Raw genomic sequence first — 13,860 nt, 5'->3', positions numbered from 1 at the left:
TATTGGTCATTGAAACCAATCAGGCTCCCTTTTTCCAAGTGGGTAAGGTAGCAACCTTAATACAATGATAGGGAATGAAAACAACGGACTTACCATTAGTATCTTCCACGTAGCAGTAGACGTCATACAAGTCATCAGGTTCCAAGACTCCGTAGTTCCTCACTCCAGGAAATCCGTCCATGTCTCCATAGCAACCTTCCCGGGGTGTCTGGATAGGGTATCTGCAAAGGAAAGGGACCAAGAAGGGTATACCTTGGATATTTGTGAGTGTGGACCTGAGGACCCTTGGTACAGATGGTGAGCTTAGATCATCTCATGTTCTGGACAAAAAACAAACTAATATCTCGTAGTGTGAAGAGTGAAAATCTGCTCAAAAGGCATACTTGCCTAATTAATAGTTTAGGCAATACTAAGATGCTGGTTATGAGTATTGCGCATTCACAACTGAATTTCCTTTTGTTGTATATTTAGTTTGCTGTTAGCAAATAACAGGTTACCTGGGTTTTTTGGGACCAAGCTCATGTAACCCCATAAAATGTATTTGTTTTTTTACACTCTAGCAGCCTTCCCCAACTTGGGTCCTTCAAGAGGTTCCAAGGGGTTCCTTGATCAATGAGCAATTTCTGCCTCCCATATACGGTACCACAGTAAATATAATCATTATAAGCAGGGGTTCCCTGAGTCCTAGTTTTCAAGGGTTCCTCAGTGTTGACAAAAAAGTTGACAAAGAAAGTCTTAGACCTTGGGGTTTTGTTTGAAAAGAAGTAACTGACCCAACATTATTATAATATTCTAACCTGACAGTTTGGTCAGCGATCCAGCCGGCATCACACTGTTCATAGCCACCATGGTAGGCGGCCAAAAGTTGGTCTGCTGTGGCTATGTGTGCCTTAATCTTAATGCAGGCTTCCTGGGCCATGGGGAACGTATAATTGTAGCGCGAGGTTCCTTCTCGATACAAGAACACAACACCTAAGGGACACAGACGGACAGGGTAAATTATTGGGATCCATTATCACCTGACCCAAACCATTTGTAAAGCTTTTATGGCATTTCCCAAAATATCAAGCAAGCAGTAGAGTATTGGAAGGAACTATAAATGTCCTGTAGATCAGAAGGAACTGTAGAATTTATGTTACCATCTTGGATGTTTACTAAGAAGCACCTAATATAAATGTTCATGCGCGTTAAATGTCTTTTTGAAACATTTATTGGTTGTCTATCAAATACAGACAACGTTTTAGGGGGGGGGGGAAGTCTCCTCCTTCTTCAGGTCTTGAGCAGTGGATGTCATTAGAATCACGATGGAACGCACCAGACCAGTGATTCTCAGACTTATTGAGACCAGGGGCTGGTAAATTCTTCCAAAACCTCCCATATCCCAGCAGTAAAAAAAAAGTTTTTACTAATACAACAAAAGCATGGGAATACAAAATATATATTAAAATCCTGGAAGGCTTTGGATGGGACTGGGTATCCCCACTGTGATACCCAGTGCCATCCAGAGCCTTCCAGGATTTTTGTTCTATATCTTCCCCAAACCCCCTTCAGAACCCTTGTTCCCCCACAGTGAGACCCAGTCCCATCCAGGGTTCTGAAGGGGGTTTTGGGACTCTGCAGAAGATATAGTGGCTGTGTAGGGGACCGTGCAGTTCCTAAAGAGCTTAGTAAATAAGATGAAGCTTCACTTTGCCATTGGCCAGGGATTTGGATGAAGTAGGTGAGTATGATTATCTAAATGGAAGGGTGGTAGGACTTCTCTTTTACCAGTAGATCTTGGGAGAAAGGTATTGGGTATAAAAAGACACCTAACCATTAAACTATACAAACAGAAACAACGTTTTTCAAATACTAATTTCTCTTGAGGTTTACGTATTTTAATGTTATGATCACACATTTACCTATAGCTTTCAAAAATAAAATAAAAAAGACTATATTAAAATAGATAATTCTGTCTTCGAAGAGGCTCACCTTTCACCTTCACCTCCAACATATCATAATCATCTTCAATACCGTGCTGGACATGACACTTGTAAATCCCCGAATCATTGCTTAACAGCTCTTTGAGGACCAGCGTGACATCATACTTTGAAGTCGTGTAGTGCGGGAGAGAGGCCCGTTGTTTGTAAGCATCATTTATTTTGACCTTGTTGCCCTGAGACACCAATATTTCCACTTCTTTACCATTGGAGATAAAGGACCATTTCACCCGAGGTGTGGCCAGCACAGCCCGGCGGCCCACGGTCACCTCTTCCGCTGGTGACTGGTACGTGATGTGGCACGGGATGGTCAACGTGCCCGACAACACAGCTTTCGTTGAAGAGTTTCCAATCCTCACCCTCAAGCTCTTGTAATCTTCTGGAAAGGGAAAAAAAACATTAATGAAAAACCAAACTGAGGCAGGGCACCGTGCCAGAACCACATCTGTCCGACCACAGAATATTTTATGTTTTACAGGAAATTAATACACTTTACATTTTTTTCAGTGTTGACATTTAGAAAGGAAACATGGAAACCATAGATCATGACACTTTTAGAACTAACGACCATCATTATCGGGGGAGTAGATACTTTACATAAAACCACAAATGAATGCCTTCATCCAACGTTACCGTGACAAACTCTGATACTAAAAAGCTGGTTAGTCAACGTTGCAATGGTTTCTTATGATTCCAAGGGCTCGGGAGAACCATCTAGGTCAGCTTTTCTCAACCCTTTCTACATGGAGAAACCCTTAAAATAACTTTCCTGTCTCAGGGAACCCCAGCTGATAATATCTAAAGCTAATGATACATTAGTATGCCATAAGAATGTCCCTTACATTGGTGGTCAGTGGGAAGAATGTCCCTTACATTGGTGGTCAGTGGGAAGAATGTCCCTTACATTGGTGGTCAGTAGGAAGAATGTCCCTTACATTGGTGGTCAGTAGGAAGAATATCCCTTTCATTGGTGGTCAGTGGGAAGAATGTCCCTTACAATTGTGGTCAGTGGGAAGAATGTCCCTTACAATGGTGGTCAGTGATGAGAATGCTCCTTGCAATGGTGGTTGGTGGGAAGCATGTCCCATACATTAGTGGTCTGTAGGAAGAATGCCCCTTACATTGGTGATCAGTGAGAAGAATGTCCCTTACATTGGTGATCAGTGAGAAGAATGTCCCTTACATTGGTGGTCAGTGGGAAGAATGCCCCTTACATTGGTGGTCATTGGGAAGAATGTCCCTTACATTAGTGGTCAGTAGGAAGAATGCCCCTTACATTGGAGGTCAGTGGGAAGAATGTCCCTTACATTGGTGGTCAGTGGGAAGAATGCTTCTTATATTGGTGATCAGTGGGAAGAATGCTCCTTACATTGGTGGTCAGTGGGAAGAATGCCCCTTACATTGGAGGTCAGTGAGAAGAATGTCCCTTACATTGGTGGTCAGTGGGAAGAATGTCCCTTACATTGGTGATCAGTGGGAAGAATGTCCCTTACATTGGTGGTCAGTGGGAAGAATGCCCCTTACATTGGAGGTCAGTGAGAAGAATGTCCCTTACATTGGTGGTCAGTGGGAAGAATGTCCCTTACATTGGTGGTCAGTGGGAAGAATGTCCCTTACATTGGTGATCAGTGGCAAAAGTGCTCCGTGCATTAATGATCAGTGGGAAGAATGTTCCTTACATTGGTGGTCAGCAGAAAGAATGTCCCTTATATTTGAGGTCATTCAGAAGAATTCCCCTTACAGATTGCTAAAAGATCATTAATGTCATGGGTTACATGCGAAATAGGTAGAACATATCCCACATGGAAGAAAAATATATTTGAAATATATTTTTAAAATATTCATCCGAAATACACTGACATATATTTGAAATGCTACAATTTTGTCCGTATTCCATATATATATATATATATATATACACATATATACATACATACATACACACACATACTGCATGTTGAAATGCATTTTTTATATATTACGAAATATATGAAAAATATTTTACAATATATATATTTTTTTACATATATTCTTCAGATTTTTTTAACATGTAAAAAAAGTAATTTTAACATATATTTTTACATATATATGTAAATGCGTTCCAAAAATGTAGATTTGTATTTTTAAAGACATACAGTAGATTTGAAAATTTATTTTTAAAAATATTTTTCATAGATCTTGTAATAAAAACGCATTTCAACATACAGTGTATATATATATATATATAAAAATAGCCTGCAAGTCTGAAGTCCCAAGACATCATTTTCCGACCCCACTAAATGTTAGGGATACATTGCCAAGGCATCATTACCCATATGGAAGAGAAATATATTTCCAATATATTTAGAAAAAAAAAATTATACATCTGACATATATTTACAATATATTGGCCTACACGAATATATTTTAACATGTATTCCAAAAATGTAAATTAAAATATATTTTCCAAAGTCATATATTTAAAAATATATTTTCCAGATATTTTTGTACATCTAAAAAAAAAAACATAGATTTTTAAATATATTTTTAAATGCATTCCAATTGACACTTTGATATATATTGCAGCATGTGTTCTGAATATATTTTTAATATTATATTCACAAGTATATTGAAATATATTTTTGAAATATATTGATTATGGCCAAAATTGTAGTATTTGAAATATAGGTCAATATATTTGGGAAGAATATATTAAGAATGTATATTTAAAATATATTTTTTTTGTTTTATTTTTATTTTATTTTTTATTATTATTTTGGTCTATTTTTGGCAGGTGGACCTTTCGGTAACCCTTGCAAGTCTGCATGAATAAATTCTTGGCAGTTGACATCCGTCTGCTGCAGGCAGGTGGAAGCAATTTCGTTAGTCTCCTCTACCCCGGTGATCACTCAGACTCTACATTGTAACTTTGTAGCAAACCCCAAGGTGAGAGGTTTTAGCAGGGACTCCTCTACCCCGGTGATCCCTCAGACTCTACATTGTAACTTTGTAGCAAACCCCAAGGTGAGAGGTTTTAGCAGGGACTCCTCTACCCCGGTGATCACTCAGACTCTACATTGTAACTTTGTAGCAAACTACAAGGAGAGAGGTTTTAGCAGGGACTCCTCTACCCCGGTGATCACTCAGACTCTACATTGTAGCTTTGTAGCAAACCACAAGGTGAGAGGTTTTAGCAGGGACTACTCTACCCCGGTGATCACTCAGACTCTACATTGTAACTTTGTAGCAAACCCCAAGGTGAAAGGTTTTAGCAGGGACTCCTCTACCCCGGTGATCACTCAGACTCTACACTATAACTTTGTAGAAAATCACAAGGTGAGAGGTTTTAGCAGGGACTCCTCTACCCCGGTGATCACTCAGACTCTACATTGTAACTTTGTAGCAAACCACAAGGTGCTTGCAGAGTGGCCCCTCTCGTGTCAAGTGACAGGGGGTATAATTCCTGTTGCAACCGTGAAGCAAGGCATTGTGGTCACAGCATGTGTACACCGCCAGCCACTGCCTCTACAGCTAAAGGGGGTAGAGCTTGGGGGACAGTAAAAGCACAGCTCAGCCACATGGTTTTAACCGCCCCCCCCCCCCCCCCGATCTCATGTGTGAACGATCCCTTACTGAGATATATCGCTAGTTTCTTGTGAATTCTTAAGCAAGAAAAGTATAAAGTGACACAAAAGGAAGATGTCAGTTCTGAAGGGAAGACGACACTTAACTTGAAATGCCTTCCACTTCTGAGGTCAGAGCCGGCGAGCTCAGTGCCATGACAAGCAAGAGGAGAAGCAGACTTGACTTCATATTGTCCTGGTGAGGAAAACAAAATACAAATCATTAATATATCACAAAAGACAAAAAGAACCCCAGGCTGTATAGATTTTAGTTTGATATAAATGACATATCAGTTACTATATATTTCAGTTATTCACAGGGGCGGAGTGACCATTTGGAAACTCGGGCACTGCCAGAGGGCCCGGGGTCAGTGGGGGGCCCCATGAGATGCCCCTGGTACCTTTTTCATAGGCTTTTTTGAGTTTGGGCAAGGACATAGGGGCCCCGTGATCCCCTATTGCCCGGGGGCCCCATGAGTTGTCAGTCTGCCCCTGGTTATTCATATTTCTGAATATCCTGTAAGGCAGTAATGGTACTGATATGGGGAGCCCTAAATACCACCCCTGACATCAGCAAGGGGCCACATAGAATATTCAGCGAATGTCATGGTATGAAGCAGCCAGGAGATTGTAAGATACTGCAGACATACTACAGGAGATGGTCAGAGACTGCAGACATACTACAGGAGACGGTCAGAGACTGCAGACATACTACAGGAGATTGTAAGAGACTGCAGACCTACTACAGGAGATGGTCAGAGACTGCAGACCTACTGCAGGAGATGGTCAGAGACTGCAGACATACTACAGGAGATTGTAAGATACTGCAGACATACTACAGGAGATGGTCAGAGACTGCAGACATACTACAGGAGATTGTAAGATACTGCAGACATACTACAGGAGATGGTCAGAGACTGCAGACATACTACAGGAGATGGTCAGAGACTGCAGACACAGTACAGGAGATTGTAAGATACTGCAGACATACTACAGGAGATGGTCAGAGCCTGCAGACATACTACAGGAGATGGTCAGAGACTGCAGACATACTACAGGAGATTGTAAGATACTGCAGACATACTACAGGAGATGGTCAGAGACTGCAGACATACTACAGGAGATTGTAAGATACTGCAGACATACTACAGGAGATGGTCAGAGACTGCAGACATACTACAGGAGACGGTCAGAGACTGCAGACATACTACAGGAGATTGTAAGAGACTGCAGACCTACTACAGGAGATGGTCAGAGACTGCAGACCTACTGCAGGAGATGGTCAGAGACTGCAGACACAGTACAGGAGATGGTCAGAGACTGCAGACCTACTGCAGGAGATGGTCAGAGACTGCAGACATACTACAGGAGATTGTAAGATACTGCAGACATACTACAGGAGATGGTCAGAGACTGCAGACATACTACAGGAGATTGTAAGATACTGCAGACATACTACAGGAGATGGTCAGAGACTGCAGACATACTACAGGAGATGGTCAGAGACTGCAGACACAGTACAGGAGATTGTAAGAGACTGCAGACCTACTACAGGAGATGGTCAGAGACTGCAGACATACTACAGGAGATGATCAGAGACTGCAGACCTACTACACGAGATGGTCAGAGACTGAAGGCTTGCTACAGGAGCTTGTCAGAGACTATGGACGTGCTTCATGAGATGGTCAGAGACTGCATACATGAAACAGGAGAGGATACTGCTGACCAGGGGTGGACTGACCATTCGAGCACTTGGGCACTGCCCGAGGGCCCAGGGTCAGTAGGGGGCCCCATGAAATGCCCCTGGTACCTTTTTATAGGCTTTTTTGGGTGTGCTTTGAGTGTGGGCAAGGACACAGGGGCCCCATGATCCCCTATTGCCCGGGGGCCCCATGAGTTGTCAGTCCGCCCCTGCTGCTGACATATTATAGATGAGGATTGGAGACTGCAGACATACTGCAAAAGATGATCAGAGACTTCAGACATACTATGGGAGATGGTCAGGGACTTCAGATGTACTACAGGAGATGGTCAGAGACTTCAGATGTACTACAGGAGATGGTCATAGACTGTAGACATACTATGGGAGATAGTCAGAGACTGCAGATATACTATGGGAAATATTCAGAGACTTCAGACATACTACAGGAGATGGTCAGAGGCTATGGGCATGCTTCATGAGATGGTCAGAGACTGCATACATAAAACAAGATAGAAATGGATACTGCAGACACCTTACAGAAGATGGTTAGAGACTGCAGACATACTGCAAAAGATGGCCAGAAACTGCAGACGTACTACATACATGATCATTGACTTCAGACATACGATAAAAAATTATCAGAGACTGCATATATAGTAGGGGAGATGGTCAGAGACTTCAGACATACTATAAAAGATGATCAGAGACTGCAGACATACTGTAAATAATTGGTCAGAAATTGTGAACACACTATAGGAGTTGGTAGAGACAGGGGGTGTGCTTTATGTCCTTTAGGAGACAATCATAGGCTGGGGACACATTACATGAGACTGCTAGAGATCATTGCTACTACAGCCCCTTTACAAATCAATACCTCCACATTTGTGCTCCCTATAGCCCCCTTAGCCATGACTTGTGCCCTATGGGATATTTCTCTTATCAAGATTTATTATAAAAAAAATCAGAGGAATAAAAAAACAAAGAGAAAAGGGACGGACAGCTAGAAGAAAGTACAATGGCGCAAAAGAAATAAACGAAATCACATAACTAATAGAAGGCGCTATAAAGAATATTAGTAATTGACACCTAGGTGAGGAAAACAATCTATTGTCTACGAGGGCCCAGAGGACAACACAAAAAGTGATGAAGGGACCCAGGTTGTGGAGCAAGGTGGTAAAGCCGTTAGAGAGGGGCAATGCCATGTTTGTAAAATAAAACATATTTTGAATAATTGTAATAATAATAATCTGAGCACCCAAACGAAAAAAAATGGAATTCAAGCAAACTTGTTATAGCCAAATGGTTACAGAAGGTATTCACAACAAATGTCATAGAAAGATACTCAGGTATTGATATAATGATACAATGTACATCATGCAAGTGATTGCCCGCATCCTCCACCAATTGTGAGGCTAAGTGCAGGCAAGCAGCAAACACGACCAAAAGAAGAGGTTCTCTCGCAGTAATAATAATAATCACAGTCCAAAACTCAAAAGTTATTTAGCCTCCTAGCTAGTAATGAGGCCACACTGGGTGTGCTCAGACCTGCAGACATGTTCCATCACAGCCCGCATGCGTCCTTTTCCAACAACACTAATGTGGAACAACTCTCTGCCAATGGTCCTGGAGGAAGTGTTTCTTCTAGGAACAGCTTCAGGATACCGGGTAGCATAGTCCATAACCCTTAGGATGTAGGGATGGCCATCTCTGCCAATCCCTCCAGTGGCCTCCTCTCAGTATCCTCCATCCCTCTCTGCCAATCCCTCCAGTGGCCTCCACTCAGTATCCTCCACCCCTCTCTGCCTATCTCTCCACTGGCCTCCACTCAGTATCCTCCACCCCTCTCTGCCAATCCCTCCACTGGCCTCCACTCAGTATCCTCCACCCTCTCTGCCAATCCCTCCACTGGCCTCCATTCAGTATCCTCCACCCCTCTCTGCCAATCCCTCCTCTGGCCTCCACTCAGTGTCCTCCACCCCTCTCTGCCAATCCCTCCTCTGGCCTCCACTCAGTGTCCTCCACCCCTCTCTGCCAATCCCTCCGCTGGCTTCCCATTGCCCAACTGATAAAATTCAAAACATTAACAATAACGTATAAAGCCATGTATAACTCTGATTCAAATTACATCTCCAATCTTGTCTCCAAATATCACCCAAATCATCCTCTCCGCTCCTCGCACGACCTCCTGCTCTCTAGCTCCCTCGTCTCCTCCTCCCATGCTCGTCTCCAGGACTTCTCCAGAGCTTCCCCATCCTCTGGAACTCTCTACCCCAATTTATCAGACTATCACTTACTCTGCTCACTTATAGGCAATCTCTGAAAGCCTATCTCTTCAGGGAAGCCTATCCTGCCCTCAGCTAATAATGGAATCTTCTATTCCTCCTACCAGTCCATCCCCCACAGTTACTACCTTTTGTACCACTAGCCCCTCCCTCTTAGATTGTAAGCTCCAAGGAGCAGGGCCCTCCTAACCCTCTTGTATTGAACTGTATTGTTGCTGTATTGTCTCTCGTATTGTAAAACGCTGAGCAAACTGTTGGCGCCATATAAATCCTGTATACTAATAATAATAAAAAAAAAGAGACGCAACTATTGGCCTTATTAGATCCATTGCAATTCGGTTAAAAGGGACCTCAGTCGCATATAACTGAACCAGCGGGCAATAGTAATGAGGCATAGAAGCCCACTTTTTACACTCTAGACAAGACTCACAGTAATTTTTCAAATCTGCAAGTATCCAAGGAAAGAAAAAAAATACATTCATATACCAGGTGACCCCCTAATGCAGGGTCCACTAAATGGTGGACCACGGTTTGGATCCGGACCGAGTAACAGTCATGTCCGGCCCATGGCCGTGCCACTTATCAGCCTGTTTGTTTTCTCTCAGGTCTCACGCCTGGCTGCTGCCATCATCCTGAAAGAGGTGGGTGGTGAGAGATGACAGAGGGCGGAGGTCTATTCATAATAACACCCGCTTGTCACCTTAATAAGTTGGGCAGCTCCTGCCCTCTGTCCTGAGATGCACCATCCTGAGGCCTCCTGCCCCCGCCCACTGTGAGGATGATAGCAGCAGCCGAGTGGGAGACCCGAAAGAGAATAACCAGCTGCAATGTGCCTCTGCCCTGGTAGGACCATACAGGGATGCTGCAAATGGAAGGGGGGCTGTGATGTAAAGGAGAGGGGGGCTATGACTGCTTTCAGGATATAGGGCAAGGAGAGTCAAATGACCAGCATTAACATTTATCATGCCCCAGCAAATCCCTGGAAGGAGGCATCCAGAAGGTGGCTGGGGAGGTAATAAATGTTTGGGAGGCCTTTCCAGAGTGTTTTTCTCGGCTGATCAACTAGTTAACTGGTGGAATGCTATTCTGCTGCGGAGAACCACTGTGACGAATCTACAGCATTGGGCTCTCTAAGAATAAAAAGGCCACCTCCTGTAGTGACCAGTTTAAAATTGGAATCACAGCCTGTAAAGACACAAAGGGAAAAGCACTAAGAGGCAGACCAGATTGGGCTTCGAGCGGAAGGCTTGCAGAGAGGTGATCCAAATACCAAAGTGTGTTTAAGGGCTTCCTATCCACATTTATTCATCAGTGTTGCAGAAAACACAGTCAAACCCCACAGTGCCCCAATACATCAGGTGTCCCCTACCACAGCATCCTCATACATCAGTTTCCCCATCACAGTGTCTTCATCCAACAGGTGTCCCCATCACAGTGCCCATATGCATCAGGCATCCCCATAACAGTGTCCCTTTACATCAGGTTTCCCCATAACAGTGTCCCTTTACATCAGGTGTCCCCATCAGTGTGCTCCCTTACATCAGGTGTCCCCATCACAGTGTCCCCATTCATCCGGTTCCCCCATCACAGTGTCCTCTTACATCAGGTGTCCCCATCATAGTGTCCCCATACATCAGGCGTCCCCATCAATCCGGTTAACCCATCACAGTGTCCTCTTACATCAGGTGTTCCCATCATAGTGTCCCCATACATCAGGCGTCCCCATCACAGTGTCCCCATCCATCCAGTTCCCCCATCACAGTATCCTCTTACATCAGGTGTCCCCATCATAGTGTCCCCATACATCAGGTGTTTCCTATCACAGCATCCTCATACATCAGGTGTCCCCTATCACAGCATCCTCATACATCAGTTTCCCCCATCACAGTGTCTCCTTCCAACAGGTGTCCCCCATCACAGTGCCCATATGCATCAGACATCCCCATAACAGTGTACCTTTACATCAGGTGTCCCCATTAGTGTGCTCCCTTACATCAGGTGTCCCCATCACAGTGTCCTCATCCATCCAGTTCCCCCATCACAGTGTCCTCTTACATCAGGTGTCCCCATCACAGTGTCCTCTTACATCAGGTGTCCCCATCACAGTGTCCCCATACATCAGGCGTCCCCATCATAGTGTCCCCATCCATCCGGTTCCCCCATCACAGTGTCCGCTTACACGAGGTGTCCCCATCATAGTGTCCCCATACATCATGCAGCCCATCACAGTGTCCCCATCTATCAGGTTCCCCCATCACATGATAGGGGACACCTGATGTGTCTTCTTACATCAGGTGTCCCCTATCACAGCATCCACATACATCAGGTGTCCCCTATCACAGCATCCACACACATCAGGTGTCCCCTATCACAGCATCCTCATACATCAGGTGTTTCCTATCACAGTATCCTCATACATCAGTTTCCCCCATTACAGTGTCTCCATCCAACAGGTGTCCCCATCACAGTGCCCATATGCATCAGGCATCCCCATAACAGTGTCCCTTTACATAAGGTGTCCCCATCACAGTGTCCCCATCCATCCAATTCCCACATCACAGTGTCCTCTTGCATCAGGTGTCCCCATCATAGTGTCCCCATACATCAGGCATCCCCATCAGTGTCCCCATCCATCCAGTTCCCCCATCACAGTGTCCTCTTACATCAGGTGTCCCCATCCCAGTGCCCCCATCCATGAGGTGTCCCTATCACAGTGTCCCCATCCATCAGGTTCCCCCATCACAGTGTCCTCTTACATCAGGTGTCACCATCCCAGTGTCCCCATCCATCAGGCGTCCCCATCACAGTGTCCCCATCCATCAGGTTCCCCCATCACAGTGTCTTCTTACATCAGGTGTCCCCATCATAGTGCCCCTCCTCTTTGTACTCACAGATCACAAATGCTGATACGACCTGCGACTCTGCCTTACTCTCCCATGCTGAGACTGAGGTCAATTCTCAGTCTCAGTGCCGGCTCTCCCTCTGAAGGGAGTGACATTGCAGTTGCTCCTGTCAAAGAGGAATGGCAAAAGCGGTCAAATTGCCAGTGCACCCACCCCTGCCACACACCACACATTAAGATGGCCCTGAAAACGAGGTTCCCTGGCAGCGTTAATAATCACAGTAAAATCCACCAAATGTTATTTAGCCTCCTAGCTAGCAGTGAGACCACACTAGGTGTGCTCAGACCTGCAGACATGTTCCATCACAGCCCGCATCCCTTCCCTTTCCAACAGCACTGCCTATCCCAAGGAAAAGACAAATTACGCCAGGTGGGAACAAGGTGTGGCCACTGCTTAACCCCCTGTATCCTGCTACAGACTTTTCGCTGCCACCAGTTTATTTTATGAAACTCTAAAACCTATGTGGCAGCTACACTCCATCCCAGAGGCGGACTGACCATTTGGGAACTCGGGCACTGACCGAGGGCCCGGGGTCAGTAGGGGGCCCCATGAAGTGCCCCTGGTACCTTTCATAGGATTTTTGGGTATGGTTCGAGTGTAGACTAGGACACAGGGGCCCCATAATCCCCTATTGCCCGGGGGGGCCCCATGAGTTGTCAGTCCGCCCCTGCTCCATCCTCAACTTGTACATGATCTGTACATGCCTACCTGGGTTCTAACATACAGTCCAGGACGATATCCCTCACCATACGGTTATTGCTATTTAAGCCCTGATGAGGAGGACGTGTTGAGTCCCCAAAGCACGTTGGCTTTGTTGCAGAATAAAGATCTTTATGGATTGTATGAACTAGTGTAGTGCTTCCAGCTTTTACATTTTTTAGGAAGTGAAGGAAAATCCCCCAATGGCAAAAAATGGCTTCGGTTTCAACCCTCCTCTACTGTATCCAACATGTAGAAGAAAAGTTTTGGCTTTAGATAAACTTTAACTTCACCTTCCCCATTGACTCCAAAGCATTCTACCAGTGAGTTTCTACCAGAATTTCTTGGCAGTTCCAATCATCCCTGGACATTCCATTCCTAGTGTCTTCATTTTAGTCAATGTTGACAATGTTAGACAACGTTAGATGACCCTAAAGTAGTTTACTAAAATTTCCGAGTTTCCACCGGAGTTTCTGGGCAGTGAAAACTTCTGATTCCCATCATCGCTGGACGTTCCATTCCCAGTGTCTTCATTTTAGTCAATGTTGACTATGTTAGACAACGTTAGATGACCCTAAAGTAGTTTACTAAAATTTCCGAGTTTCCACCGGAGTTTCTGGGCAGTGAAAACTTCTGATTCCCATCATCGCTGGACGTTCCATTCCCAGTGTCTTCATTTTAGTCAATGTTGAC

At 44.6% G+C, this 13,860-nt stretch overlaps 1 protein-coding gene across 2 annotated transcripts in view; it reads right to left on the bottom strand.

Moving 5' to 3' along the window:
- Positions 1-13,860, bottom strand: part of BCAN (brevican) — a 66,877-nt gene that overhangs the window by 25,965 nt on the left and 27,052 nt on the right. For both annotated transcript variants that reach the window (XM_089662655.1, XM_089662656.1), the window contains exons 2-5: positions 5,690-5,777; positions 1,972-2,358; positions 798-972; positions 94-221 (exon numbers count right to left, since the gene is read on the bottom strand). In XM_089662655.1, coding sequence (XP_089518781.1) covers positions 94-221; positions 798-972; positions 1,972-2,358; positions 5,690-5,771 — 772 coding nt within the window. In that variant the 5' untranslated portion in view covers positions 5,772-5,777. The remainder of the gene's footprint in view (positions 1-93; positions 222-797; positions 973-1,971; positions 2,359-5,689; positions 5,778-13,860) is intronic.

This window comes from Staurois parvus, unplaced genomic scaffold (assembly GCF_062004578.1).
Source record: "Staurois parvus isolate SC_StPar_1 unplaced genomic scaffold, SC_StPar_1.0 ptg001514l, whole genome shotgun sequence".
NCBI classification, from domain to species: Eukaryota; Metazoa; Chordata; class Amphibia; order Anura; family Ranidae; genus Staurois; species Staurois parvus.
Note: the sequence above shows the minus strand (reverse complement) of the source record. Positions and strands in the feature narration are given on the sequence as shown.